This window comes from Callospermophilus lateralis, chromosome 1, assembly GCF_048772815.1.
Source record: "Callospermophilus lateralis isolate mCalLat2 chromosome 1, mCalLat2.hap1, whole genome shotgun sequence".
In the NCBI taxonomy this organism is placed as follows: domain Eukaryota; kingdom Metazoa; phylum Chordata; class Mammalia; order Rodentia; family Sciuridae; genus Callospermophilus; species Callospermophilus lateralis.
In genome coordinates this window covers 221,436,528-221,462,847 of record NC_135305.1, presented here as the reverse complement: position 1 = coordinate 221,462,847, position 26,320 = coordinate 221,436,528, and the positions used below count along the sequence as shown (strand labels likewise).

Here is a 26,320-nt window from a genome sequence, read left to right as displayed (position 1 = left end):
ACGTGACCAATTCTGGGATCTTAGTGGGAAGCGTTCTGTGCCCGAATCGTGTAGGAAGAAGTATGTTTCGGTTTGAGGACGTGGCCCTAAACGAAGGGATAACCCGAAGGGATTTGACCCACCCAGCGCGGTTGTTTCTGATCTGCGGCTGCTAATTCCCAGGAAGGGAGCGGGGGTGGCGCTCGGAAGGTAGAGGTCCTTGGGTTAGACGGAGGAGCGTGAAGGAGGGGAAGGCGTTTGGGGGTAGGGGGATAGTAGAAAGAAGCGGACATTATCACCCTATGCGCATATATGATTACGCGGCCGTGTGACTCTACGTCGTGTAGAAAGAGAAGTCACACTCCAGTTATGTGTGATGTGTCAAAATGCACTCTACTGTCAGGTATAACTGATCAGAACAAATAAACGTCAAGAAAAGGGAAAAGATAAAAATACAGCTGACATAAAGTTAAAAAAAGAAGAAAGAAAAGGAAAGAGCAGCTTAAGGCAGCCTAAAGCGCGTCTGTTCTTGGACTGCCCCTGACCGAGACATGGCCAATGGTGGGGCCCCAGAGGAAAGCGGCCTGTTCCGGTGGGCGTGCTCGTGCCTGCCGGGGCCAAGAGTTCCGGACCCTTCCTGGTGTCAGTTTCTAAGTCGGGCGGGGCTTGTCTGGAAAATTCGACCAACCCTGTGAGCTGAACGAATTGCCCCTGGACCAGGCCTGCACCGGGCCGTGTTCTCTCCAGATCTTGACCAATCTTAGGATGGGTTAAGGGCGGACTTTCAAGATGCTTGAATCAGTGAGGGCGTTCGATTTCGGGAGACGCACAGCCCAGCTCCGGAGGCGGGGCCTAGCGAAGGGCTCCTGCCAATCGTGCTAAGGCCCTGAGGGGGTGTGGCCCACTTTGGGGCGTGGCTGCCTGTTCCGGGCCGCCCGGGGGCGTGTCCGGCCTGGACCGCGGCGGGGACCATGTCCGCGCCGCCCGCGTTGCAGATTCGCGAGGCGAACGCACACCTGGCTGCGGTTCACCGGCGCGCGGCGGAGCTGGAGGCGCGGCTAGAGGCCGCGGAGCGCACGGTGAGCGCCCAAGCAGAGCGCCTGACCCTCCAAGATCAGCAGTTGCGTGCCGCCCTGGACGAGCTGGGTCACGCCAAAGACCGGTGAGACTGGGATCCGGCCAGGTGACTTCCCAGAGGAGGTGGGCGGAGGCAGAGATGAGATTGGACGGGGAAGTAGAGTAGGAACCCTGTGAATTCACGTGGGGGCTGGACTGCTGATGGGATTGGAGGAAGAAAAAAAAGAACACAAAGCAAAACTCGGATTAGTCCTCAGGATGTAAAGTGAAGATACACGTGTGAATTTGTAACTTCAAATAGCCTATTTTTCCCACAAGGCAAGTTCAGCGGGTACTGACTGGCACAGGGAGCACCTACTCCCTGGTGTCGGCACTGGGAGCCATGGCAGTTTCTTGAGCAGGGAAAGATATGATCATATCAGCATTTTTGAAGAGTTCCTTTTGGCAGCTGAAGATTGAAAGAGATGAGACAAGTACCCAGGGAGGAGGGAGGACCTGGGGTCCAGATGCGAAACAAGGAATTCAGAGCTCATTGGATTCATCCATTTGTCTTTACTGAACACCTGATATGTGCCAGGTGCTGGGCTGGGTCTGGAGCCCATTGGTAAGAGCCAGACATATCATTGGGTGGTTATATCATGGGATGATCAAGGTTTGTGATGGGAGGGGGCAGATCACACAATCTAGGGGACCCAAAGGGAGGCTTCCTGGAGGAGCCATCAAAGCATTAGAAATGGGAAAAGATGTTGAGGATCAGGAACTGCAGAAAGATGGGGAGTGGTGAGCTGTTGTGGCTTGGGCTGCCATAACAAAGCAGTATGGCTGGCATCTCAGAAAACAAGGTTCATTTCTCACAGTTCTGGAAGCTGGAAGTATGCAATCAGGGTGCCAGTTGGTTGGGTTCTGGTGAAAGTACCCTGGCTTGCAGACTTCCACCTGTTGCTTGTTCTTGGTGGCATAGAGACCGAGCAAGCTCTCTGGTGCCTCTTCTAAGGACACTAATTCTGTCATGGGATCACAACCTCAGACTTCATTTAACCCTAATTACCTCCCAAAGCCTGCATCTTGTGGGTGGGGATTTAGGGCTCTATCACATGAACTGGGTGGAGAGTCAGTAAAGAGAGGGGCCTGGAGGCAGTGGTGGGGACAGCCATGGGGAGCTGTGGGAGGGCTGGGAGCAGGGGGGAGCTGCCCCTCTGCTCTCCCACCATCCTAACTGCCCCGCTTTGCCTTCCTACAGTGAGATTGCCGCTCTCCAGGAGCAGCTGCTGACCTCCGAGGCCGCCATCCACAGCCTGCAGGCTGCTGTGCGCCAGAGGGATGAACTCATCCAGCAGTTGCAGCCACGGGCCAAGCTGCTACAGGACATTTGTCGCTGGCGGCCACCCCTGGTCGCACTGCTGGCTGACCTGGCTGAGGCGGAGCGTCTGGGGCCCTTGCCAGCTAGTGACCCAGGCCATCTGCTCCCCAGTGGGCCTGGCCCACCCCTTGCCAACAGCACTGGTGAGAAGGTGGACCAGGATCACCCCCAGCCTACGATGTTTGGGACCACAGTGTGAGCCTCAGAGCAGATTCCAGAATGAAAGCAGAAGGTTCCTTTGGGGATTTCTACCTGTGTCAAGGGGCAGAGCCACGACCCTTTCCAAACATCAAAGCAATCTAAAAAGGTCAAGTTTCCAATTGGGCCCATAGGCCAAATACACATGTTTAATTTGACAAGTTAAAACAAACGACAAAACTTTGAATCCATCCTCTTGTTGAACAACTGTTGATGCTTCCAGAGAAGCTGGATATCTGGCTTCAGACCTGGCTGGTCTCGTCTGGCCCTGAGTCCAGGGTACCCTTTTATCCAGGGTGAGTTCTAGTTGGTGCCCTCACCTCTGAGGCTGTTGACCTGGATCTGGAAGCATCTGAATTTGAGACCTCTGTCTGGTGGAGACAGATGGCATCAAGTTCCACAAGATTTGTTGTCCTTGGCTTTGATACTGTTCCTCCTGACACACCCTAAAGTGTTTCTTAGCTTTTGACCTTGGACCACAGCTAGGGGCTGGAAGCCTCAGGCCAATCTGCATTGACTGTGTGATGACACATTTCTATCCTAGATCTCTGTCCCCTAACTCAGATCTTTCCTCCACATTTACTCCCAAAGGATGAGCAGGCAGGGGTGACAGCCAAGACGCTTTCCTCAGAGTGCGTGGGACCTGCATGCGGGCTCTTCTCTCTTCCTATAACTTTTCCCCCCAGATTGCCACATGATTGGCTCCTTGTCACTCAGGTCTTTGCTCAGATATTACCTCCAAGAGGCCTTCTGTGACCATCTTACTTGGAGTAATCCCTCCTTTACCCTGCCAGCCCCGCCCACCATCATTCCATGCCATTCTCTTTATGGAATGCCACACTATCTCACCAGCAGCGTCAACTCCTTGACAGCAGGGTTTTTGTCTCTTGTTCTGTTTGTCACCAGTGCCTGACATTTCTCAGAGCCCCCCTCAGGGACAGGGATGGTCCTGTGAGCCCTGAGGGAGCCCCTCCTCAGGGCCAGCAAGCTTGTGTGGCAGCACGGTCTCCTTTCTACGCCCAGCAGAGACACTGTTTTTTGAGAGAGAGAGAGAGAGAGAGAATTTTAATATTTATTTTTTAGTTTTCGGCGGACATAACATCTTTGTTTGCATGTGGCGCTGAGAATCGAACCCAGGCCTCACGCATGCCAGGCAAGCGCGCTACCGCCTGAGCCACATCCCCAGCCCAGAGACACTGTTTTTTAACTCCTTGTTTCTAGCTGTCCTTGCCGCCCAAGGCACTCAGGGAACTTTGCTCTTTATCAAACCAAGGAGGGGACTCAGGCCCTGTACCTCCCGCTCCCTGCCTGGCGGGCTGCCTTCCCGGCTCCACACTCAGGGAATTGTCATGCCAGCAAGTGCCGAAGAAGAGGGACTGTTTCAACGGGTGGCCATTCACAGCCCTGGGATGGTGCCGCCTTCCTGCCTACATCCAACAGTGACTCTCAGTGCAGTGACAATGGCCCCATTTTCCCCTCTGGTTGAACAAGGGAGCTGCTATTTGTACAAAGGGAAGCAGGCTGGGGCCTGTGTGCGCTCAAGCATAAACCGTCTGTTTTCTCTGCTGGGCCCTTCATCCTCTCCCTGGCATGGGCAGGAGAGCTGGCCCTGCGTGTTGTGCGTGGTCCTGGTTGGGGTCCTGTGAGCTTTGGAGACAGGAGTTCCAGTGCAGGGAGCTGGTGCCACAGTTGTCAAATCTGGACAGCACACGTTGACACCAGACTGGTCCCCTTCTTACAGCTGTGGGCAGAGGCTTCCAAGTAAAGCGGACCGGCCTCCAGTTCCGCAAGGCCAGGGCAGCGTCCTGTGCTGGGAGGTTGCTGGAATTCTTTATTTTCTGCGGGGCTGGGGAGGGCGCCCAGAGCCCCCCCACACTGGGCAAGGGCTCCGGCACTGAGCTGCACTCCCAGCCTGGCATCGTGTTTTTAAAAAAGTGAAAATTTCCGGGGGCATAGTCCAGCGTATACCTAGCTTGTGGGGGACCCTGTATTCCACCCCCAATGCAAAAATAAAAAACCCAAAACAATTATAAAAATTGATTATATTTTCATTTTTTACAGAAGAAAATTGCAGCATGTAACACTCATTTAAAAGAAATTCATCTCTGCCCACTCAAGAATTTTGGGCTGCAGTAGCCTTCCGAATTTGTGCAGTGAGATGTCACTTAAGTTTCTTGTCAACCACCAAGTCATGGCACAGGGTGGCTTGTAATCTGGGTTGTTTCTTCGCCCTGGGGTCACTTCCAGCAGTATGGCATGATGGTGAGAGGTGGCCCTATTTTGGAAATTCTCCTCTGATGCCCTGGTCCATGCAGGTAGCAGGTCCCCGTGCCTTCAGTCCCAGGAGGTCCTGTCACCTCAGCTGGCATTCATGACCCATAGAAGGCCTCTAGCTTGGCAGAGCCCAGGGTCACTTCTCCATTTGGTCCAAATGGAGAGGTTTGGTTTGAGGACCAAAAAGCAACCCACAAAAAGATCTGTAATGACAAAATACTGTAACTGGTTCATAAATCTACCAGAAACAGCTTTGTCACAATGTGGTGACATCTCTAAAAATTCGCTGTCAGCTCAGCATTCACCGACTCTGAAGACCTCTGGTTGGACATGGGCCTGGGCAGTTCCTGGGGCCCCAGGACCTTGAGTTCTTTTGAACTTTAATCTCTTAGCAGTTTCCCCGGCTTTGCTTTGGCTCAGCTGCCCAGTAAATCCCTGAGAGGGAAAGGGACCTACCTGGGGCCACACAGCAATCAGGTCTTCTCTCTGCCCAGGACTGCCTATTCCCCTGGGCTGTAGCCTCTCTCTCTTCCCTGTGACCAGCAAGAGACCCTGCTTGTCCGGGCCTGGCTGTAGCCCAGGCCTGGACCTCTTGGGGCTGCGAATGAGTGAGCAGGTCTCTCAGCACTGCCATCAGCCTCAGCACGTGGAGAGTTAACAGCTGGGCCCCTCCCAGTCTCCAGAGCCACCACCCTTAGCAACGGTCTTGCCAGGCAGGACGCAGACCTAACACAGAGCAAAGTCAGCAGGACTCGGGGACAGACACAGGTCAGCCAAGCAAGTGTGGGTTGGTTGGCAGCTTGAAGCCTGTGCCTGGCTAGCTGGGTGGGAAGTCCCAAGTGCCCACAGACCTGACCCAGAATGGATGCCGTGGATGCCACTGTGGAGAGGCTGCGGGCACAGTGCCTGTCCCGAGGGGTCTCAGGCATCCGGAGCTTGGCCAGGTGATGGGGTCTTCTGCAAACCTTCCAGACTCCATCCCTGGGGTTGGCTGCCATCCAACCATAACCATCCCCGCACCCCCAGGTTTTTCCGTCGCCTGGACCAGGATGGGAGCCGAGCGTTGGATGCCAGGGAGCTCCGGCGGGGCCTGGCAGAATTGGGGATGTTGCTGGATGAGGCTGAAGCAGAGGGTGTGTGCAAGCGCTGGGACCGCGATGGCAGCGGGACACTGGACCTGGAGGAGTTTCTGCGGGCCTTGAGGGTGAGGCCCACTTCTGGGTATCCAAGGACAGAGTCAGCGAGGCTGACTCACCCCTAAGGATTGCTATCAGGGAGTGCCCATCAGGGGTGACATCCTGTCCTGACAATCTTGGGGGGGGGTGTGCTGGGGACACCCTACCCTCTGCCTCCAGTCACCACCCCCCCTCCCCCAGCCCCCCATGTCCCAGGCCCGGGAGGCAGTCATTGCGGCTGCCTTTGCCAAGCTGGACCGCAGCGGGGATGGCGTGGTGACTGTGGACGACCTCCGTGGAGTGTACAGTGGTCGTGCCCACCCCAAGGTGCAGAGTGGGGAGTGGCGGGAGGACGATGTGCTCCGCTGCTTCCTGGACACCTTCGACTCCTCTGAGAAGGACGGGCAGGTGGGTGGATGCCCATGCAGGGCTCTCCTCCTCCCAAGGTGGTGTCCAGCCTTGGCCCCACTGTCACAGCCTATCTGCCCACAGGTCACGCTGGCAGAATTCCAGGACTACTACAGTGGCCTCAGCGCCTCCGTGGACACAGATGAGGAGTTTGTGGCCATGATGACCAGTGCGTGGCAGCTGTGAACAGACTGCCCTCGCTCAGCTGGTGCCCATAGCTGAGGACCCCACCCACCCGCCTGAGCTGGGGCCCCTCCCCAGACAGCCCCAGCAGGGACACGAGTGGGATTTGAGTGGGAGTGGAATCCGTGAGAACTGAGCCTGAGGAATTGGTGGGACCAGACCTCCTGCTGGGCCACCAGGCAGATGTGGGACAAAAGTTCCAAAGGTCACTGGCTCTGGACCCCAGGGAAAGCGGCCCTTAGGCCGCTTGTTGACCAAGGCCCCAGTCACTGCAGGTACCCCCACTCCCTCCCCTGTGGATCCCCTAGAGAGCCAGGTGACCCGAGGGGGAAGCAAACAGCAGGTCCGAGTGGAGGCTCCGCATGGAGGCCAGTCTTGGGAGGCGGTTTGGACTCCTGCCCACATGTGGAGTGCGAGGCAGGGCAGGGGTGCTCGGGCAGCCAGGCTACTTGGGCACCTCTCCCTGTGTGGCGGAAGCTTTTCCTGGCTGGGCTGTCTGGCTTCCTGAGGCCCCTGGGGCATGCAGGAGGCTGGGGTTTTAGTTAAAAGTTTTAATGTAGTTCCCAAATACATTTCATATGACAATCTTACATAAATGTTCCAAAACACATGGGCATTGTCTGGTTTTCCTTGTCACTAGCTGGCTAAGGCGTAAAGCAGAGAAGTGTGACCGGATCTCCTGGGCAGGCCTCTGGTGTCTCCCCTGGCTCAGGCTTGCAGGGGGCTGGGCAGTGCAGACCCATGGAGCCAACCTGGCCCTGGGGCTTCTGGCTGCCCCTGGAGGTGTGGGTGGCACAGCTGCAAATCGGGGCCTCCTCTTCACCCTGGGGGGCAGGGCTGGGGGATCTCCTCTAAAGTCCTGAGGAGCCTTGTGCACAAGGTCCACCTCCTCTAAGGGCTGCCCTACGGGGTGGTACCTAGGCACCCACTCCTGTATGCTGCGTGCATGGGGACAGCGTACTGTCTGGGACCTGGTCCCCATGGCTAGCTAGGGCCCTGCTGCCTCTCCCAGAGGTCCCAGCCCGTTGTGAGGGTATGACGTCCAGGGCTGTGCAAGGAGTGGCCCACAGCAGGAAGCAGGCTGGTGCCAGGTGCCCGCGGACAGATGGATCACATGATGTGGACAGGGAAGAGGCTACTAGGGGTCCCTGGGGCCCCTCCCAGGCTCTGTGGCCTTTTTTTAGATAGGCATCTCCAGACCTAGGCCAGATGGAAGCGGACACCCCACCGTCCCGTGACTCAGCTTACAGGAACCCAGGTGGGCAGAGTGGGGGCCTACTGATCCCAGCTCAGAAGCCAGGACCACAAGAACAAGCCCTCAAGGAGCTGTGCCTGCTCAGCGCAAGAGAGCAACTCAATCCCAGAACTGAAAACAAAGCCTTTGGAAATGAAAAAAAAAAAAAAAAAAAAAAAGTAAAATATAAACCCATCAAATCAGAATATGGGAGACAAAGAGCCACACGGAGCACCCAGGCCCACTGCTGGCTCCTGGAGCAGAGCCCAGGGTTGGCCACTGCTCCCACGCAGGTGCCACCCATGCAGGAGGGAGGGTGCGGTGGCAGGGGGGCCAGAGGCCCTTGCTGCACCCAGAGGCTGCGACACGCAGGGTGAAGAAACCAGGTCTCCCAGTCCCAGTGAGAAGCTGTGACAAGTCTTAATGTGCCATTTCAGAGGAGGGGCAGGGAGGAAGGTTCTTTTTTTTGCTCATCAATATGATGAGGTCTCATGTCCCAAACCACATCCAGGCAGCTCCCGAGTGAGTCTGCTTTCCAACGGACACAGATCCAGACTGTGGTCAACCCAGTGGGTGTGGCTCCGCCCATGGTGCCGCTGCCTGCGGGGAGAGGGCAGGCGGCAGACAGACGACCAAGCAGCAGCCTCCTGTGCGCCGGCTGCTATGTGCTCCCAGGCGTCTGCCCGTCACCTTCCTCACCTGCGCCTGCGGGAAGAGCAGTGTCACCTTGGGGCCAGTTCTGGCTCGGCCCACATGGGCCGGGAGGTCAGCTCTGGGCCCCTCCTGGGCAGGCAGTGCCTGGCTCACCGGCCCCGGCAGCCCCAGAGGGAGCCAGCACATCATCATCATCGCTGTCGTCCTCCTCGTGGGATGGGGCGGCCCCAGGCTCAGGGGCGGGCATCTTGGCCTCTTGTTCCTGCTCCACGCGGCTGCGAAGGGCCAGGATGCGGTGGTGCAGGGCAGCGTACAGCTGGCCTGTGTCCTTGGAGCTGGCCTGGGGGAGGCAGGGGGTTGTGAGGGCCCTGGGACCCATCCTGCTGGGGATGGGGGTAGGAGGTGTCCTACTCACAAGGGGACCTGGCTTCCAACCGGTCACATCCATAAGGCCATCCCCACCCCTAGGTGGCTGGAAGTATACTGGGGCCAGGACACAGAGATCAAGATTGGGGACACATGTGTCATCCGTTCACATGACACAGGATGGGGTGACCAACACACAGGGTTGTTTGTCCTAAGCACCCCTCTGCCCTTGGCCAGCCCCTAAGGGGGAGACAGGGAGAAGGAAACGAGGGTGAGGCCTCCTTCTGGGTGTGCTGATCTCAGGGCACACCCCATCTCCACACTAGAACACAGGTCTGGGTGACACCCACAGGAGTCTACCTCCCAGAGTCCAGGCAAGTGGTGCCCAGCATGTCAAGGAAATCCGCGTGGTGGGTGGGCTACGGGTATAGCCTTCTTTCTGAGTTCAGCAGCCTGCCCAAGGGTGGCTCACCGAGATCAGGAAGACCTTCACACCCTGGTCCTCAGTATCCATGGCGGTGATGCGGATGCTCTTCTCGCTGGCCTTGTCCATCTGCATCTGGGCCCACAGCTTGGTGTTGAGGATCAGCCGCAGGCTGCCCTGGGTCCGCATCACTGTAACCAACAAGGCCACTCAGCCTGGCCCCCTCCCCGCCACCACCAGAGGCAACAACCTGAAAGAGAATCCAATTTGGCCAGCCAGCAATTCTCCAGCCCAGCTCCTGCAGGACCCTGGTGGATCGGTGGCTGCACAGACTGGTGTGGCAGGCCAGTGGCTGGAGGCCACATACGGCCTTGTGAGAGTTCTGTTTGGTCCACACAGGCAAGTGCCAGGACAGCCATTCCCTTGGGGAAATGGGGGATCGGAGAGGGCAGGAGACGGGCTACAGGAGGTGAGGGCTGCACATGCTGAGAGGGAAGCTGGGGTCCTCTTGACCATCCCCACTCTTGGGCCAAGTCCTGGCCCCTATCCCCTGGTTTTCTTAGGAAAAAGAGGAAGCAAGATGACTGCTTAGAGCATCCACCAAAAGGAAGCCAGGACGGAGGGCAGCGTGCTGTGGAGGGAAGGGCAGGCCTTGTCTCTCTGGATACTGCCCACACTGCCAGGGCCCATGCTCCTGGCCTGTGTCCATGGCATGGACATGGCTAAGTCTCATCTTCCTGCTGGCTCAGCTCTGCCCACTGGAGGGCTAGGCTGTCACCTCTGCCAGGGGCCCTATCAACTAGATCTCCCTGTGCTCACATCCCTGGGCCAGGTACCTGCCTCAGACATGGGGGCTGGGGAAGGGACAGGGTGCCAAGGGTGGTGCTTGGTAATGGGGGGAGGGATCCATGGCAGTGGGCTGGCCGCATGTGCTGTCAACAGCTGGGGAACCCCACCATGCACCATGCACACTCTGCTCACACATTTGAATGCTTCCATAAGAAAATAGTAAAAGTCAATTGAAGCTTGGTGTGGTAACACACACCTGTTAATTCCAGTGACTCAGGAGATTGAGGCAGGAGGACCCAATCTCGAAGCCAGCACAGGCAACTTTGCAAGCCTTGGCAACTTAGCAGGATGATTCTCATCTCTGCTCTGACCTCAGGGAAGTTTCTGAATTGAACTGTGTAAAACAATGCTTAAGGGGAATGTGAGCTACCTTGGGCCAGAAAGCCACATGAAAAAAAAAAGCGGGGGTGGTGCAAAAAATACTTTGATTAGAGAAGATGAGAAAAGATGAGCATGTGCTTTTAAACAGACACACACGTACACAGCTTTCTCCAGTATGTGCACATATTCATTTTTATAACAAGTTTACTTATGGAAATAAAATTAATGTATTAAGATGGCTCCGTCCTGGGCTGGGGATGTGGCTCAAGCGGTAGCGCACTCGCCTGGCATGTGTGCAGCCCGGGTTCGATCCTCAGCACCACATACAAACAAAGATGCTGTGTCCGCCGAGAACTAAAAAATAAATATTAAAAAATTCTCTCTCTCTCTTTCTCCCTCCCCCACTCTCTCTTTAAAAAAAAAAAAAATAAATAAATAAATAAGATGGCCCCGTCTTGTTATATGATAGTTTACAAAAATCTGAAACAACCTAAATGTCTGTCGGGGATTAAATAGGGGGCTAGGGTTGTGGTTCAGTGGTAGAGCACTTAGCCTAGCATGCATGAGGCACTGTGTTCAATCCCCAGCACCATGTTAAAAAAAAAAAAAAAAAAAAGAAGCTAAATAAACAGAGACTAAATATAGTAATTGCCAATAGAATGTTCACATAGAAGTTTTCAAAACCAATTGTTATTTATTTATTTTTTGCAGTACTGGGGATGGAACCCAGGGCTCCATGCATGCCAGGCAAGTGCTTTATTACTGAGCTACATCCCCAGCCCTTTTTAAATTTCATTTTGAGACAGAGACAGAGCCTCACTAAGTTGCCCAGACTAACCCTGAAGTTGCAATACTCCTGCTTCAGCCTCCTGAATAGCTGGCATGACAGGGATGACCACTGTGTCCAGCTGATAAGCTTTACTTATTTTGGGGGGTATCAGGGATTGAACTCAGAGGCACTTGACCACTGAGCCATATCCCAGCCCTATTCTCTTTTTTATTTAGAGACAGGGTCTCCCTGAGTTGTTTAGCACCTCGCTGTTGTTGAGGCTGGCTTTGAATTCACCATCCTCCTGCCTCAGCCCCCTGAGCCACTGGGATTACAGGCGTGGGCCACTGTGCCTGGCTGGAGAATCTTTATTTTAAAGGGAAATTTAATACTATTGGAAAATGCTCACAAATAGTAAGTGAAACAAGCAGGATATAAAATTGCCCTATTTCCTTAAAAAAGGACCACAAAACAGGAGGAATCAATACATTAAGAGCAGAGACTTCTCTCTTTAAAAAGAAATAATTAATGTTGTATTTCTTCTTTCTCCCTTCTACCATAAAATTGCTATTTTATCAGTGAAAGTAAATTTAAAAATTGCTAAATATTTCAACACTAGGGAAAAGTCTTGGAAGGGCTGGCAGCTGGAGTCACTGGGTCAGGCCTGTTTTGAGGGTGCCCAGTTGGCAGGCTGACTGGGCGTGCTGGGGCCACACTGTCCCGTCTCGACTGGTCTTCCATTCCTAGGCCAGGTCAGGTTTCCCCTTCACTCCTTCTGGAAAGGCACTTCTTGTCTGATCTTGGAACAACCCCAAGCCCTTTCTCTCCATAGGGACCCTGCCATGCCCACCTTCAGGAGGCCTGGCAGCCCCTCCCTCGGCAGCTCACCAAGTCGGGACTGCAGTGTCCCATCGTCGGTCGATGCCATGTCGTTGAGCCTGAGCAGCCCCCGGCCTCGCTCCACCCAGGACTGTGAGGTCTTGTCAAAGACAAACAGCTTGCACTGGGTCTGGAATACACATGGCCCTTGGTGAGCAGGGCCCTATCAGCTCACTGTCGTGCACACCCTGTCTCTGTCTGGGTTACCTGGATTACCAGGGCCAGCAAACTATGACACAGGGCCATGGCAGGTCCTTGCCCAGTTTTTTTTTTTTTTTGTACCAGGGATTGAACTCAGGGGCACCCGACCACTGAGCCACATCCCCAGCCCTATTTTGCATTTTATTAGAGACAGGGTCTCACTGAGTTGCTTAACGCCTCATAACGTTCTGAGGCTGGCTTTGAACTCGCGATCCTCCTGCCTCAGCCTCCTGAGCTTCTGGGTTTACAGGAATTTACAGCCATTGCGCTCAGCCTTGCCCAGTTTTTTTATCCTTCCCTTAAACTAGGTCAAGTCAAACCGTAGTAAATAGATATTTAAAAAAATGATTTTAGAAACAAAAGAAACTACAAAGATACCTCCTCCCACCCAACCAGGATAGCCAGAACCAGAGACTGTCAGCCACTGAAGGAGGGGAGTGACGTGGGGTAGCTGCTGTGGAAGAACAGAACTCCCTCTGCGTTCCTCAAAATGCTAAACACCAAGTGTCCACTTGGCCCAGCAACTCCACGCCCAGGTGTCCATGTGAAAGCTCACTGAGTATCAACTGGTGAACGGACAGGCAAGTGTGGTCCCAGCATACACTGGAGAATTTCTCAGCTGTGCAAAGGAACCAGGCTCTGACACGCTAAGGTAAGGATGAGCCTGAAACAAGCTCAGCGAGGAGCCAGCACAACAGGTCACCGAGCACGCGACTCCACTGACAGGAACTGTCCAAAAGGGCAAATCTACATACAGGAAATGGATTTGTGCTTGTCAGGGGCCGGGACGGGCAAGGGATGACTGCTCAGGGAAATGAGGCTTCTTTTCAGAGGATGAAAACGTTTTATGTTTTCATTTGTAGTGACGGTTGTGCAACTCTGTGCATGCACTGACGTCCCCTGAACTGTGTGCTGTAAAGGGCACCTTCTATAGATGTGCGCCATCCCTCCACAAAGCTCTCACATGTGTTAACAAGAGAAAAACACACAGCAGAAACCTCATGTAGCCCTTCAGAGGAAAACAATGCGGACCCCCGCCACGTCAGTGACCCCCTGTCATGAACAGATGAAAGAAACAATGTTGGGTGGAAAAGCAGTGCCAACAGAAGCCCGCGGCACTCCACGAGGCTGGCGGACATATGCACATCCATTTGGAGGGAGGGATGGCCGAGGGCGGTGTGCAGCACCCCAAGGGGGTACCTCAGGAAGGGCGCCTAGGCTCTGGCCATACCCCCCCCCTGCCAGGACTACGTGGGGTGCCAGTGTGACAAGTAATTCAGCTGTTCAGTATGGGTAAGGAGAGGAGGTGCTAGGACAGTCTTATCCGTGAGCTGCCTCAAATAGAGTCAGCATGAGAAGTGCCTGGGCAGGCAGTGTAACCTCAACAGGTCTGTGACCAGGGCCTGGGGCCACTGTGAAAGATACCGCCCCACGCCTGTGCCCGCCAGTCCCTGAAGCCCTCACCTGTAGCACGTTGCTTTCTGCCTCCTCCCCAGTGATCACTTCCACTTTCTCCAACAAACACTTGCGCGCTGTGGCCTTGGTGTAGGCAGCCGCTGACTCGACCAGGGACTCTGCAATGTTATTAGCTAAACAAGATTGACTATGGATTTGGAAAGGGGCGAGGGGATGCCTCCCAGTGGTTCAAAAGTACTGGTCTGCCCTGGGGAGGCCGGCCACCCCTAGCAGGCCAGACGCACTGCCTGGAGGGGACCTTGCGGGAAAACCACCTAGAGCCACTACATGTGAAATGTTCTCATTCCTCAGAGGACAGGACAGTGGGGCTCCTGAGAGAGGATGCAGGAGATCCTTCCTGGCCTGCTTCAGAGCACCTGGCACAGCGGCACGCCCGGGGCCTCCACGCCCCTCAAAGACACAGCTGCCTCCAGCTGAAGCACAGGGCGCTGCGGTCACAGCCACGGCTCTCAGACTGTTCCTAACTGGTCTCCACTGCTGGGGAAGATAGGCCCTGCAGTCCTCCCCCATGGGATGCAGAGATACAGTGTCCCTTGTCACTGGTCACCCCAAGCTGACCTGCGGGACTAGGATGTACCTTTCTCAGGGGTGGCCTCCTGGGAAGACGACTCAGATCCAGACTCGGCAGCTGCGTTTTCCCTGCTGGCATCTGAGCTGACCTCGTTTAACTTGGGGAAACTCTGCAGGGAAACAAAAGGAGAATGACTACGTGGTGCTGGTGGCAAACCCAGGAGGGGAGAAAGCCCTGGTGGGGAAGGCAGTGCCAGACCCTTCTTAGCTGGGCCCCTGACTCTGCGTTATGCTCCCCAGCAGCATGTGGAGCCAGTCCTAATGGGCCACCCTGAATGTCACACGTGAACACCTGAGAGCTGCCCCAGAGCCCTGGGAACACGGTCTCTCCTAGCACCACCAGGAGCCCTGCGCCACCAGCAGACTGCCAACATGGGCTGTGCCATTCATCTTTGTCTGCACACCAACCTGTGAAGTGAGTCTGCGAACAGATGGTTGTGCAGGAAAAGGGCAGGTCTGACGTGGGGACAACTTGCTACAAACCAGACAGAGCTGGAAAGAACGATGACGGGCCAGAACAGAGCCTTCCCCATAGTCACAACTGGCAGGAGGAACAGTGCTCTAGAACCCTCTCCCATGCCAGCTGGGCTCTCTGAAACAGAAAATGGCCTTTTCATATACCCAAGTGTCCTGGCCATGATGTGTGCCCGGATGCCCAGGCTGACCTCGTTCCACAGACATGGCTGGCTCTACTTCAATAGGGAACAAAAGATCTCCTGCCCCCACTGGCTACAGACTTGTGGTCTGGGTGGGACTTGGGGGCCTGCAGCATATGGCCAAGAACTGCAGCCTCACACGGCTGTCACTCATTCTGACTGCCCTTATAGGGATGGAGAAGGCACTCTGGCTGCCAGTCTGGCCCCATGGCTTCAAGGGAAGACCAACTTAGGACTAAGTCAGCCCTTTGGGCCACCAGAGTCAGGAGCCAGTCTATCTTCAAGCCGAGTCTGAGCCTGACTTTCTTTTCTCTTTTATTTACAACTTAAAGTCCTGATTTTGTAGGAGACATGGCAGCCACAGCCACATGCCTATCAATCAGGGGTTGGTGCTAAAAGCTTTTGGGGTCCAAGAAGAAGAGTGCCACGAGGGGCTGCTCACCAAAACACGCTCGCTCATGTTCTGGCCAAAGACGAACTTGTTGCTGGAGGCGTCGGCACTGTTGGCTGTGTTCTCTAAACTGGAGAGGAGATGTGCCGCAAGTGTGTGATCAGGTAAACGTGCACATGTGAACACGCGTACACCAACATGCAGGTGCAGGAACGACCACCCCCCAACATCGGCAGGGAGCAGTCTGGACCCCTTTCCCTCTACTGCCGGGCAGCAGCTAGTGGGATCCAGAGTCCCTGGGCCATGCACACTGCCAGGAGAAACCCAGCCTTAGCTTGCTTGGTGGAGGATCCCATGACACAGGGGAGGCCACACTCATTAGCTCTGCAGGCCTGTCTCCTAGGCAGGGAGACCTCTTCTTCTGAAGCTCTGGGGAGTAGCACCTCAGGCACCAACCAGGGCAACCCACAGCCTTCACCCCACGTAGCCACACCCACGTTAAGGGGCATTGGGGTTGGCCCCTCGTGGCTACAGGAGGTGACCAAGCTGCCACTGGCCTTATCAGCTCTGCTCTAGTTGTTTGGTTCACGTGAGAGGGTCACTCTGAGGCTAGGCTGTATCCCCCATATGCCCCTGATGAGCACACTGGCCTCTGGTCTTGCGGGAGGTCTGTCGTCGTCTTCGACAACCCTGGCTCATGGCTTCACCCAGAAGGGGGAGTAAAGGAGGGCCTGGGGTACCTTGACTATGATGGCTTTTGCTTCCTCCTGCTCCACACCCCTTGGGAAGGACAGAGCTGGCTCCTGGTCCAGCACCAAGGTCCCCAGGCCCAAGGCAGAAAGATCATGAATGGCCCCACTGTGGCTGAGGCTCTCTCCCACCACCTCTTCCCAGCTCTGACACCGGGCCCTGGGGCTGGGACCTACCTGGAACTGATATACTGGAGAAAGTAGTTGGTGGCAGCTGGCGTGTCTGAGCTGGGCTGTCCGGCACTCTCCAAGCCAGTTACATCGGTATTCTCATTCACCAGCTGTGAACAAAAACACCCCATCAAGAAAGAAGGGCCTGGGGCTCTACAGCTGTCTGTCTACAGGACCCTGCACTGTGGGTCACGGCTCTGAGGTCAGCTCCTGCTGAATGCACGCGCTATGTGTGGCAGAGCGTGGGGCTGTCATCAATTTCACATGTTTTTAGTGCTTTTAGTGGTTAAGATAGAGAAACAGACCACAGAGCATTCAGGAAGCTCTTCTACCTCACCACAAACACCTGCCCTGAAGCTGGTGTGGGGCCAGTAGTTCTGACCACACCACAGAGCACAGATTTGCACCCTGGGCCTCCCAAGGGGCTGGGTACAGACAGGATAGAAGCACTCTCTGAGGCTCTTTCAAGGCTGCCCTCAGGGGAGATGCTGAGAGATCTGACATCAAGACTCCAAGGCCCGGGACATCTGTGAGACCCTGATCCCACCCACTTCAAAGCAGCCAACCCCAAATGAGAGGGACAGAGAACTGGGCCTGAGGTCCAGTGGCCAAGTTCAGGCAGCCCCGAATGGCCTAAGTGTAGGTGTATTTCAAGTCTCTCACCCGTCCCTAGTGGGAACAGGCAAAAGAGACTCATTATTTTGTCTGAAAGCTGCGGCAGCGTCAACACCTAGTTTCTGTGTTTCAGGACTGGTTCCTGCTGTCGGACAGGGAGTTAACAAGCAGACAGCAGAAAGACTATGCAGCACCTTCTCAGCAGAAATTTTTGATTCCTTATTTCAAGCTTTCCCACTGGGTGCTATGGACACTAGGCTCGGTCATTCTCTGGGTGGGCATCCTGAGCACTGCACTTCAGGGTGCTGAGCAACACCCCTGGCCTCCACCCATTCCATGCTGGGACACCCCCAGTTGTGCCAACATACTTGTTCCAGAGATGGCCACTGATGCCACCTCACAGGCTACTACAGAAGCTTCTTGCCAGATGAGTTCGTTGCTGAAGAGCCGTGGCAGAGCATTCTGGGCCAGCTGCTAGGAAAGGCAGAGCTCGGGGCTTCCCAGGGCTCCAGCTCACGGGGCCCAGAGACGCCGTGCTCCGACACTGCCAAAGCTTCCTACTCAACTCGAGTGTCCGACATGACTGACATACCTGAGGGCAGCCAGTGACAGATGCCTGCTCTCACCTATCCTTTTTTTGGTGGTACTGGGAATGGAGCCCAGGTGTGCTGCACCACTGAACTAGTCTCCAGCCTTCCTTAGTTTTCACTCATCAGCTGGAAACAGAAACACCTCATCAGGACATCAGGGAGCTCCAAGGTTACCTAGGCTTGCCTTGAACTTTGGATCCTCCTGCCTTAGCCTTCCTTCCAAGTCACTGAGATCACACGTTTGTACCACCATGTCCAGCTCCCAACCTGTTTTTGAGAAAATAAGGTGGCGATGCACAGTGTTGTGTCCTGTTGTTCCAGCCACTTCCAGGCTGAGATGGGAGGATCACTTGAGCCCTCAGGGCCAGTCTAGGCAACACAGTGCGAGTCTGTCTTAACTACAACAAAAAAAAGGTGATGGCCTGGGGTTGGGGCTCAGTGGCGCTTGCCTAGAACATGCAAGGCCCTGGGTTCGATTCTCAGCACCACATAAAAATAAATAAGTAAAATAAAGGTGTTGTGTACAATTACAACTAAAAAATAAATACTTAAAAAAAAAAAAAAAGGCGATGATGGTTTGTCATAGCTGGTACACGAGTGACCCCAAAGGTGTGTGCTGAAGGTTGCCCTAATGCAGCAGTGTTCTGAGGATGTGTGCTGCGGATGGAGCCCAGGTGTGCTGCACCACTGAACTACCACTGAAGGATGGATGGGGGCTGTGGCACGCGCCCTCGAAGGGTATTCCCCATCTCAGACCCTTTCTGTCTCCGTTCCTGGCTGTTCTGAACTAAGTAGCTTTCCTCTGCCATGTCCTTCCTCCAAGAGGGGCTGCCTTGCTCAGACCTAAAGGGACGGAGCAGGCTGGATGAGCTCGAACACCTCTCAGACTGGGAGCCGTGATAAACACCCGCTTCTGTATTTTCAGATATTCTGGTTAAATCTAAAGGAAAGTCCACTGATTTTCTTGTTCAATATGAAGTCATTAAAAATAAATAAATAAATAAATAATATCAACTCAATAGTTCAATATCTCATTCAATCCCTGATCACATACCTTAACTCTGTCCCTCAAGTTCTGCCCAAATACAAAGGCTTGCTGTGCAACTTGATCTTTCTTCTCACAGTTTTCCTCCTCAGAAGTATTGCTAGACTCATTTTTCTGGGGCTCTTTCTCCTATTAAAAACAAAACACAAAAATTGGGAAAAGTAGACACATTAGCCCAGATACACAGAACCAGAACACTCTTCTGTCTTTTCCATGTGGCTCTTTCGGTTGTGGTCCTTGGGCCAGCGGGGGCCCGAGGACTCCCCAGCGCACCTGCCTTGCCAACAGCAGGGTCAGCTCTCCCTGGCTAGAGCCATGGGAGAGGCAGATAAGGACCCATTCCATGGGTCTGCTGCAGGTTCCCTAAACAGGCACAGGGCTCTGCTTTAGATAAAGGGTATGTGAGGGACAGGCCTGAGACCAGTGGCTCCCAGACACTGGCAAGAGGCCCCCGCTGCCTTGGTAGGGCAGAGGGCTGCCAGTCTCTTCCCATGCCTTGGCAGAGGTGGTTCCTAAGTGGATAGTGAGATGCGGTGGCCTGGACAGGCAATGCTGGAGGCTTCTACCCACCTTGGGATGCTTGGAACCCATAGTCCCCTGGGTTACTTAACAGGAACTGGACCTTTGTAAGGCCAGGGTAGCCTAAATGGTACCAGAGCTTCTGGGCATAGAGTCAGACTAGGTTTTGGTTTTGAAAAGCCCACTGATGAGCGGTGGCCTTTCTGTTTAGGCGGATAAGATGCAGAGACGAACATCACACCCAACATGGCTAGAAGCTACTTCTGAGACCCTGTTCTCAGAAACACTTGGAGGAGGGCTCTGGCAGAGAGAGACAGAGCAAGGTACTTGCTGCAGCACCATCGATACTGGCAGAGAGCTGGAAACAACCCAGAGGTTCATTGTTAGCCAAAGGGCTAACATAACTTAGGATTTAAAACACAACGGGGGGAAAAACTCACAAAGCAGCTGCTACCGAGAAAGGCAGGATGCCCTCAGCAATCAGAAAGATAAACAAGTTGTGAGATATGAAAGTGTAAATCCATTTTGATCAAAAGTGAACCGGGTGGAGTGGTTCAGTGGTTAATCCTTTCCTAGCACATGGGAGACCCTGGATTCCATCCCAGCACTGCCAAAAAAGCAAAGCAAATAAAGCCCCATGTGTCACCTGAGCCTTAAGTCTACTATCTCATGGTCCCCCACGGCAGCATGTCAGTGTGTGCCATGTTTCTGAGGTGACAAGAAAGACAAAAGTCTGCCTGGTGAACCCTCAGTCCCTGCAGACCAGGGTGTCAGAGGATAGCAAGTGTGGCAGTGCCAGCAGCAGGAGCCTCCACTTCTGTCCTAGTGTCAGCCACATGCAGAACTGCTGGTGGCACGTGTGGCTCCACCCACACCCACAGGGAGCACTGGCTGGGTGGCAGAAGGGTGATGTCAGGAGGAACTAGGAGCCAGATAGAATCATCCGCAGCCCAGCACAGGAGATGGAGAGGAGCGATCCCGGTGGCCTGCAGGGCTGGGGAAGGGCTAGATGCAGGAGGGCAACTCAGAGGGACACCTTCTGGGTTGGGATGGATTGAAACTCTCTAGTCTGTGTGAGCTGTGGCAACTGGTGCTACCAGCACAGCCATGCACTCGCTGTCAGGAAGTGAGCAGTGTCAGGGACGGGCTGGGTCTCTTCCAGGAGCCCCTCCAACTCAGAAGAACTGTGCTCCTGACCCACTGCCCTCAAGCCTCAGCAGTTCCTATTCCCACATTTCCAACTGAGAGACCTGTGGTGTGAACACGGGGGCAGGGGAAGTTCTAGAACATAACTAGAGACAGCCAAGCTCCCACCTGAGTGGAGGGTTCAAAACCACAGGCAGCAGGTCTGTTGACTTGGCTGCAGAGTGCAGAAAACACGTGGGTGCAGCCAGGCTTTTCAGAGATGCCAAGTGGTGCATTACTGCAGATGACCAAAAGGCACCTGCCAAGCTTGGGAGCAGCTGGTCATCTGATGTCCCCCACTTCAGCTGCTGTGAAATACATTGCCCTGGGCCTCCACAGTCCTGGAATCCTGGGGGACCTTTTAATTTTTCTTAAATGAACTATTCCCGAGCTGCCCCCAGGCATGCCTTCCAACTCAATGGAACCACCCAAATCCTGGAGAACTGACTCTTGTGTGCAGAGGGAGAGGTTCTTCTTCCCATGAAATATTGCAAGACAATCATTCATGAAAACCACTCCTCTGGACCCAGTGACTCCCAGGACTCAGGATAAGCTACCCCAAAGGACCACACACACTGGGGGCCAGATGCTCGGTGGCACAGGGCCTGCCCAGCAGGCTGCTTGAGGCGCTAATCTCCCAGGTTGAGGAAAGGACCCCCCTGGCAGGCTCATGGTTTGCCAGTGTTCTAGGGTCTGTGGGCACAGGATGATGGTTCTCGTTTTAAAAGCATGGTCCCCCATGTGGAAATGGGGATATGCTGGAACTGTGAAATGGAGTTCTCTCTAGGCAAGATGTTATCAAAGAATGAGACTGTCCTCTCCCTGCTCCCAGCTTCCTGTCTTGCCTTGTGATCTCCCTCTCGCTCCTGTTGTGATGCTATTGCCATGAAGAAACACAGCCAAAGGGTCCTAGGCAGAGCTGGTGCCCTCCTGTTTGGACTTTCAGCCTCTAAAATTGTGTGCTAAATGAACCTCCTTTATATACTTCCCAGCCTGGGTATTTTTTTAGACCACTGAGCAAATACAGAAACAGGCCCACGGCTGAAGAGCTGTGAACTCGGTCAGAGGAGTTGACTCTCCCGGTCCCGCTGGGCTGGGCACATGGTGACCCCCTTCCCCAGAACACACTGACCTCAAGTGCATGTGCCTCGTCAGCAGATTCAGAGGGACTTCTCCGTGCAGGGTTTTCTGGTGATAATGATGTCGCTGCCCCCATGCAGTCTGCTGGGATGCTGACTCCATTGGTGCCACTGCTAGGGACTGTGGGAAGAAAGGAGAGTGGGGAGTGTTGGGCATTCAGCCAGGACCCCTCCAGCCCACCTCTCCTGTAGCTGGTAGATGTGCTACACCCCATGTAAGGACCTCCTTTGGACAGTCAAGTCTCCTTAGTAGGAAAGGGCCTGGCATCTCTACTAAAAGCCACTTGCCCTGAGATAAAAGAACAAACAGGGAAAATCTCACAGAAGTGAGGAGGTCTTGTCTTTATTCAAAAAAAGAACTGTGTGAATTTTCAGTGATTTCAGAAGCATTACTGCTACTTAACAAAAACAAACAAAAAACAAGAAAACACATACTGGGGAACAATTCTTTATGAAACTAATTTTTTGCATAAAAACAACAGCTGGGCATGGTGGCACCTGCCTGTAATCCCATCGGCTCAGGAGGCTGAGGCAGGAGGATTGCAAGTTCCAGGTCAGCCTCAGCAACTTACTGAGACTCTGTCTCTCAGAATAAAAAATAAAATAAAAGAGCTGGGGACATGGCTCAGTGATTAAGTACCCGTGTGTTCAATCCCCAGTACCAAACAAAAATAAACAGCACCCCCCCCCCCCAAAAAAAAACCCCAACTCTGGGCTGGGGTTGTGGCTCAGTGGTAATACACTTGCCTGGCATATGTGAGGCACTGGGTTCAATTCTCAGCACCACGTAAAAATCAATAAAGATCTATCTATATATATATAAAAACCCAACTCTGGAGAGCATATGACTCAAACATTAAAATCTGGCCTTAACCGGGCTCAGTGGCACATGCCTATAATCCCAGTGGTTTGGGAGGATGAGACAGAAGGATTGCGAGTTCAAAGCCAGCCTCAGCAGAAGTAAGGTGCTAAGCAACTCAGTGAGACCCTGTCTCTGAATAAAATAAAACAAATCAAGACTAGGGATGTGGCTGAGTGGTCGAGTGCCCCTGAGTTCAATCCTTGGTACCAAAAAAAAAAAAAAAAAAAAAAAAAAAAAAAAAAAAAAAAATCTGGCTTTGACTGTTAAACATCAAATTAAAATAATTTTCTCTATAATTAAAAACCCTTCAGAAATATTAACCAGTTTCCTGTGTTGAGAGGCTGAACTATTTCTGAAGAGTTCTCAATTACAGGGAAAGACCAAAAAGAAGAAAAGTTCATAAATAAGAAAGTTAGGATGAACTGGAAATAGGAAAAACTGATTCTGGTATGGATGTGAGGGAGTCACAGCTCAGGAGTGGGTGTGAAGTGGGCAGGAAGATGAAAATGTTGGCCCCATGGCCATAACTGGCAAGTCTTCTGAAGACCTGTGTGGCTCATGGCTAAGTTTTGTCTGTAGACATGCAGGAACAAATGTACACGTTCACAGGCTCAGGTTGGCTTTTATGAAGACAGTGAGTGGGTGACGCATGTCTGACCCAGTCACACTGCCCAGAGCCTTGGGGAGCCTGGGCTGGTTTAAAGGACCTCCTCTGTTCTCTCTGTATTTCTGAGTACACTCAGTGGTTTCCTGGGAGTGCTGGTTCCTGGGCTGCATCTCTTACTGGATTGCGACAGTGCTTTTGGTTGTGGGGCTTGCAATACGGCTGGGCGGAGAACGCTGCGCTGCTGTTCCTTGGGCTTCTGGCTTGGCAAACCTGCAATGGAAGTCGGCTTTCCTAGGGCCCTGGATGCCCAGCAGAAATGCAGCACCCCCACCCCCACTCCCGTCCCCCCGGCGCTTCAGAAAAAACCAACCCCAGTGTCCCTTGCTGGCTGGATTAGGCAAGGAAGCAGCTTTTACAAAACCTTTTCTTTACAACTAGACACGCAGATTCTAGCTCTTTATGAAATTCCCACATCACCAATCATGACTATGAATTAACCCAGCTAGTACACTCATCAAGGACAATACTGGACTCAAAAGTGAAGACAAACCATGTGCACGCCTATAATCCCAGCAGCTCGGGAGACCAAGGCAGGAGCATCGAAAGTTCAAGAAAGTTCAAGGCTAGCCTCGGCAACTTAGCAAGGCCCTGTCTCATAAAAAGGGCTGGGGCCCCAGGGTTCAATCCCCAGTACCCCCCCACCCCCCGCCAAAAAAAAAGTGAAGAGCAGATGGTGAGGAGGAGGGGAGGGCATGGCATTCATAGCAATTCCCCAGGTTTTGGACTCTGGGATCATATAAAGGCATCTTCTGTACCTACTCTTTAAAAACCACATGGAAAAGATCCCTCTGCCAAATACAGGCTGGGCAAGGACCCTGAGAGGAGGTGTCCTATCCTTGCAGGCTTCCATCTAAGTCCTTCCCTTGCTGGGCCCTGCTCATAAGCAGGGTGCAGGGGAGCCAGGCGCTCTGGTCATCAGGTGAACCCTGGCACACTGGGCCACACTCTGGAACCATTGCTGCTGCGGAGCACAGCCCACGCCGCCTCTCCTGCTCTGAGTGCAGAGAGCCCCAGCAGCTCCCTGCTCAGAGAGGTCCTCCGTAAGCAGCTTTCCATGGCTCACAGGTCAGGTCACACCCAGAGAGCAGGCTGTGAAGGAGCCTGGAAAGATCTGAGGAAGCCATTTCCATCACCTTTCTGGATATGGGCCACCTACCTGCACTGGGCGCCTGGCCATGGATCAGTGTCGGTGGCTTCAGCCGGAACCCGCTGCTCTTTTCCTCTATAAGTACAAGACAAAACATGAAAAGCAGACCTGCCTGGGGCAGAGCAGCCAAGCCCAGAGGGCACAAGACAGAAGAAGGGCTTCAGGTCTAGCCTCAGTGACATGGGCCTAAGGAACTTGGGAAACGTTTCCAAATTAACAGAAAGGCAGAAGCTGGGGCCAGCCAGCAGGCAGCTGTGCAGCCCAGGTTGTAAGAAGCACTGGCTCTAGGGCAAAGTGCTGACAACAGGGGACAGGAGGATGAAGGTATCAGCGGAGGTGATGAAGTCCCCCAAGATCAGAGCCCTGCCTCTAGAGCGGGATTCGAGGCAGACAGCTTAGGGTTTACACTCGAGGACAACAGGATTGGTCTCTTTTTTCCTAGAAGACTTGTCCATCAGAGAATGTGTCCAAGGTCAAGAAAAGACCAAAGTGGCAGACGGTAGGTTTGCTCCACACCCAGATATGCCCCTGGAGCTTTGCCTTGGTGCTGGACAAGAGCACCCCCGGCCACCTGTGAGAACAGCAAGTGCCCAGGGATCCTGGGAGGGCTAGAAAACCTGGTTTTGGCATAGTCTGTTGTCCACAGATCCCTTGACTGGCAGGTCTCAGTGACCTTGCCCACAGAAGGTGGGGAGGGCAGTCTAATCTGATCCATAACAGGAAGGATGATCACAAAGGCCTGGGTCTTCTGGAGAGAGCAAGGGTCTAGAGGCAGCCTTGCTTTTATGCTAAGGGTCAGCCCAGGCCAGGGTGCAGGGCATGAGACCAACATATAAAAATCAATTGTTTCTATATACTAAGGTGAATACTCCGAAAATGAAATTAAGAAAAAAATTCTATTTTCAACAGCACCAAGAGAAATAAAATACTTGGGAATAAATGTAAAGAAGCAAATTTTGTTGGAAGAATTAAAGACTAATAATATAAAGGGAAAGAGAATCCAAGAGGCCACATAGTATATGACTTCATTGATAAGAAATGTCCAGGGGCTGGGGATGTGGCTCAAGCGGTAGCGCGCTCGCCTGGCATGAGTGTGGCCCGGGTTCGATCCTCAGCACCACATACAAACAAAGATGTTGTGTCCACCGAAAACTAAAAGAAAAAAAAAAAAAAAAAGAAATGTCTAGGAGTCGGGTTGTGGCTCATGTGTGAAGCACTGTGTTCGATTCTCAGTGCTGCATATAAATAAATGAACAAAATAAAGACCCATTAACATATTTTATATATATATATATATATATATATATATATATATATATATATATATATATAATGTGTGTGTGTATGTGTGTGTATATATATATATATAATGTACAGAAGGGGTGAATCCACAGAGACAGGAAGTGAAATGGATTCATGGTTTCTGGGGGCTGGGAGAGGATGGGGTGACTGCTCATGATCCCCAGGAGAGCTTCTTTTTAGGGTAGTGGGAAGGTTCTAAAATTAATGATGATGTTAGCAGCATAATTTGGTGGGTTCATTAACAGCCATTCAACTGTACAAGAAAACGACAACAAAATCCTAAGAATCTCATCAGATCAAACTCTCAGAAATAAGATCAAGTCAGAATTCAGAACAAGCAGGAAAGCTGTGGCCCACTGACGAGGTGCTGCTAAGCCCAGTGCTGTGAGGCTGATGTCTCTGGTGTGACAGAGCGGCTACACAACCCCCGAGGAGGTGCCAAAGCACCAGGGACGAGGCCCGCCAGATGGTCCATTCCAGAAGGCAAATGCTGAGTTATTAGCTGATGACTAGCTATTTAGTCACATTTTTCAAGTTGAGGTCAAATGCACAATTTAAATAATTTTTCAGAAGCCCTGAGAGCTAGTTTACAACATTTATGTTTTGGCTATAGAATGCTCCTCAGCACCTGGCTGGGTAGAGCCTATGTCAGGCCAGGCTGGCAGGGGCAGAAGGCCTGGGACATCATGGCCACTGAATGGCCTACCCCAAACCTGAGCCCCAAACCTGGCCCACCCTACAGACATACAGGGAATCCATGCCGGGTGCTGCAGTGAATGGACAGACGTCTTTTCCTTTCCAAGCACAAGACAAATATGAAAAGTACGCCTGTGTAGGGGTGGGACGCTTCTAATGGCAACTGGGCACTCAGAGGACAGAGGGGGC

General features: G+C 53.2%; 3 protein-coding genes across 11 annotated transcripts in view; 2 read left to right on the top strand and 1 right to left on the bottom strand.

Moving 5' to 3' along the window:
- Positions 1–855: 855 nt before the first annotated feature.
- Vmac (vimentin type intermediate filament associated coiled-coil protein) lies at positions 856–4,694 on the top strand. Its single transcript, XM_076850903.2, has 2 exons — positions 856–1,141; positions 2,297–4,694. Exons 1-2 carry the CDS (start codon positions 951–953, stop codon positions 2,613–2,615), a joined length of 510 nt encoding a protein of 169 aa, XP_076707018.1. The 5' UTR covers positions 856–950; the 3' UTR covers positions 2,616–4,694.
- A 959-nt stretch (positions 4,695–5,653) lies between these two features.
- On the top strand, positions 5,654–7,227 carry Caps (calcyphosine). Its single transcript, XM_076850917.2, has 4 exons — positions 5,654–5,832; positions 5,915–6,092; positions 6,265–6,471; positions 6,556–7,227. The coding sequence occupies exons 1-4, from the start codon at positions 5,750–5,752 to the stop codon at positions 6,655–6,657; spliced, it is 570 nt and encodes a 189-aa protein (XP_076707032.1). The 5' UTR covers positions 5,654–5,749; the 3' UTR covers positions 6,658–7,227.
- Ranbp3 (RAN binding protein 3) overlaps positions 7,191–26,320 on the bottom strand; it is a 55,583-nt gene continuing 36,453 nt past the window's right edge. For 5 of the 9 annotated variants that reach the window (XM_076850852.2, XM_076850812.2, XM_076850832.2 and 2 more), the window contains 12 exons: positions 24,143–24,208; positions 23,104–23,196; positions 21,451–21,578; positions 18,624–18,743; positions 16,371–16,474; positions 15,496–15,574; positions 14,405–14,507; positions 13,816–13,940; positions 12,160–12,280; positions 9,381–9,523; positions 8,696–8,882; positions 7,191–8,593 (listed from right to left, as the gene is read on the bottom strand). In XM_076850852.2, the coding sequence (XP_076706967.1) occupies positions 8,550–8,593; positions 8,696–8,882; positions 9,381–9,523; positions 12,160–12,280; positions 13,816–13,940; positions 14,405–14,507; positions 15,496–15,574; positions 16,371–16,474; positions 18,624–18,743; positions 21,451–21,578; positions 23,104–23,196; positions 24,143–24,208 (1,313 nt within the window). In that variant the 3' untranslated portion in view covers positions 7,191–8,549. The remainder of the gene's footprint in view (positions 8,594–8,695; positions 8,883–9,380; positions 9,524–12,159; positions 12,281–13,815; positions 13,941–14,404; positions 14,508–15,495; positions 15,575–16,370; positions 16,475–18,623; positions 18,744–21,450; positions 21,579–23,103; positions 23,197–24,142; positions 24,209–26,320) is intronic. The other 4 variants (XM_076850823.2, XM_076850841.2, XM_076850888.2 and 1 more) reach the window with 2 other exon arrangements.

Coding starts and splice junctions, on each gene's coding strand:
- Caps (XM_076850917.2), top strand. CDS start 5,750: ATGGATGCCGTGGATGCCACTGTGGAGAGGCTGCGGGCACAGTGCCTG. Junction 5,833..5,914: donor GGCATCCGGAGCTTGGCCAG/GTGATGGGGTCT, acceptor CCGCACCCCCAG/GTTTTTCCGTCGCCTGGACC. Junction 6,472..6,555: donor CCTCTGAGAAGGACGGGCAG/GTGGGTGGATGC, acceptor ATCTGCCCACAG/GTCACGCTGGCAGAATTCCA.
- Vmac (XM_076850903.2), top strand. CDS start 951: ATGTCCGCGCCGCCCGCGTTGCAGATTCGCGAGGCGAACGCACACCTG. Junction 1,142..2,296: donor CTGGGTCACGCCAAAGACCG/GTGAGACTGGGA, acceptor GCCTTCCTACAG/TGAGATTGCCGCTCTCCAGG.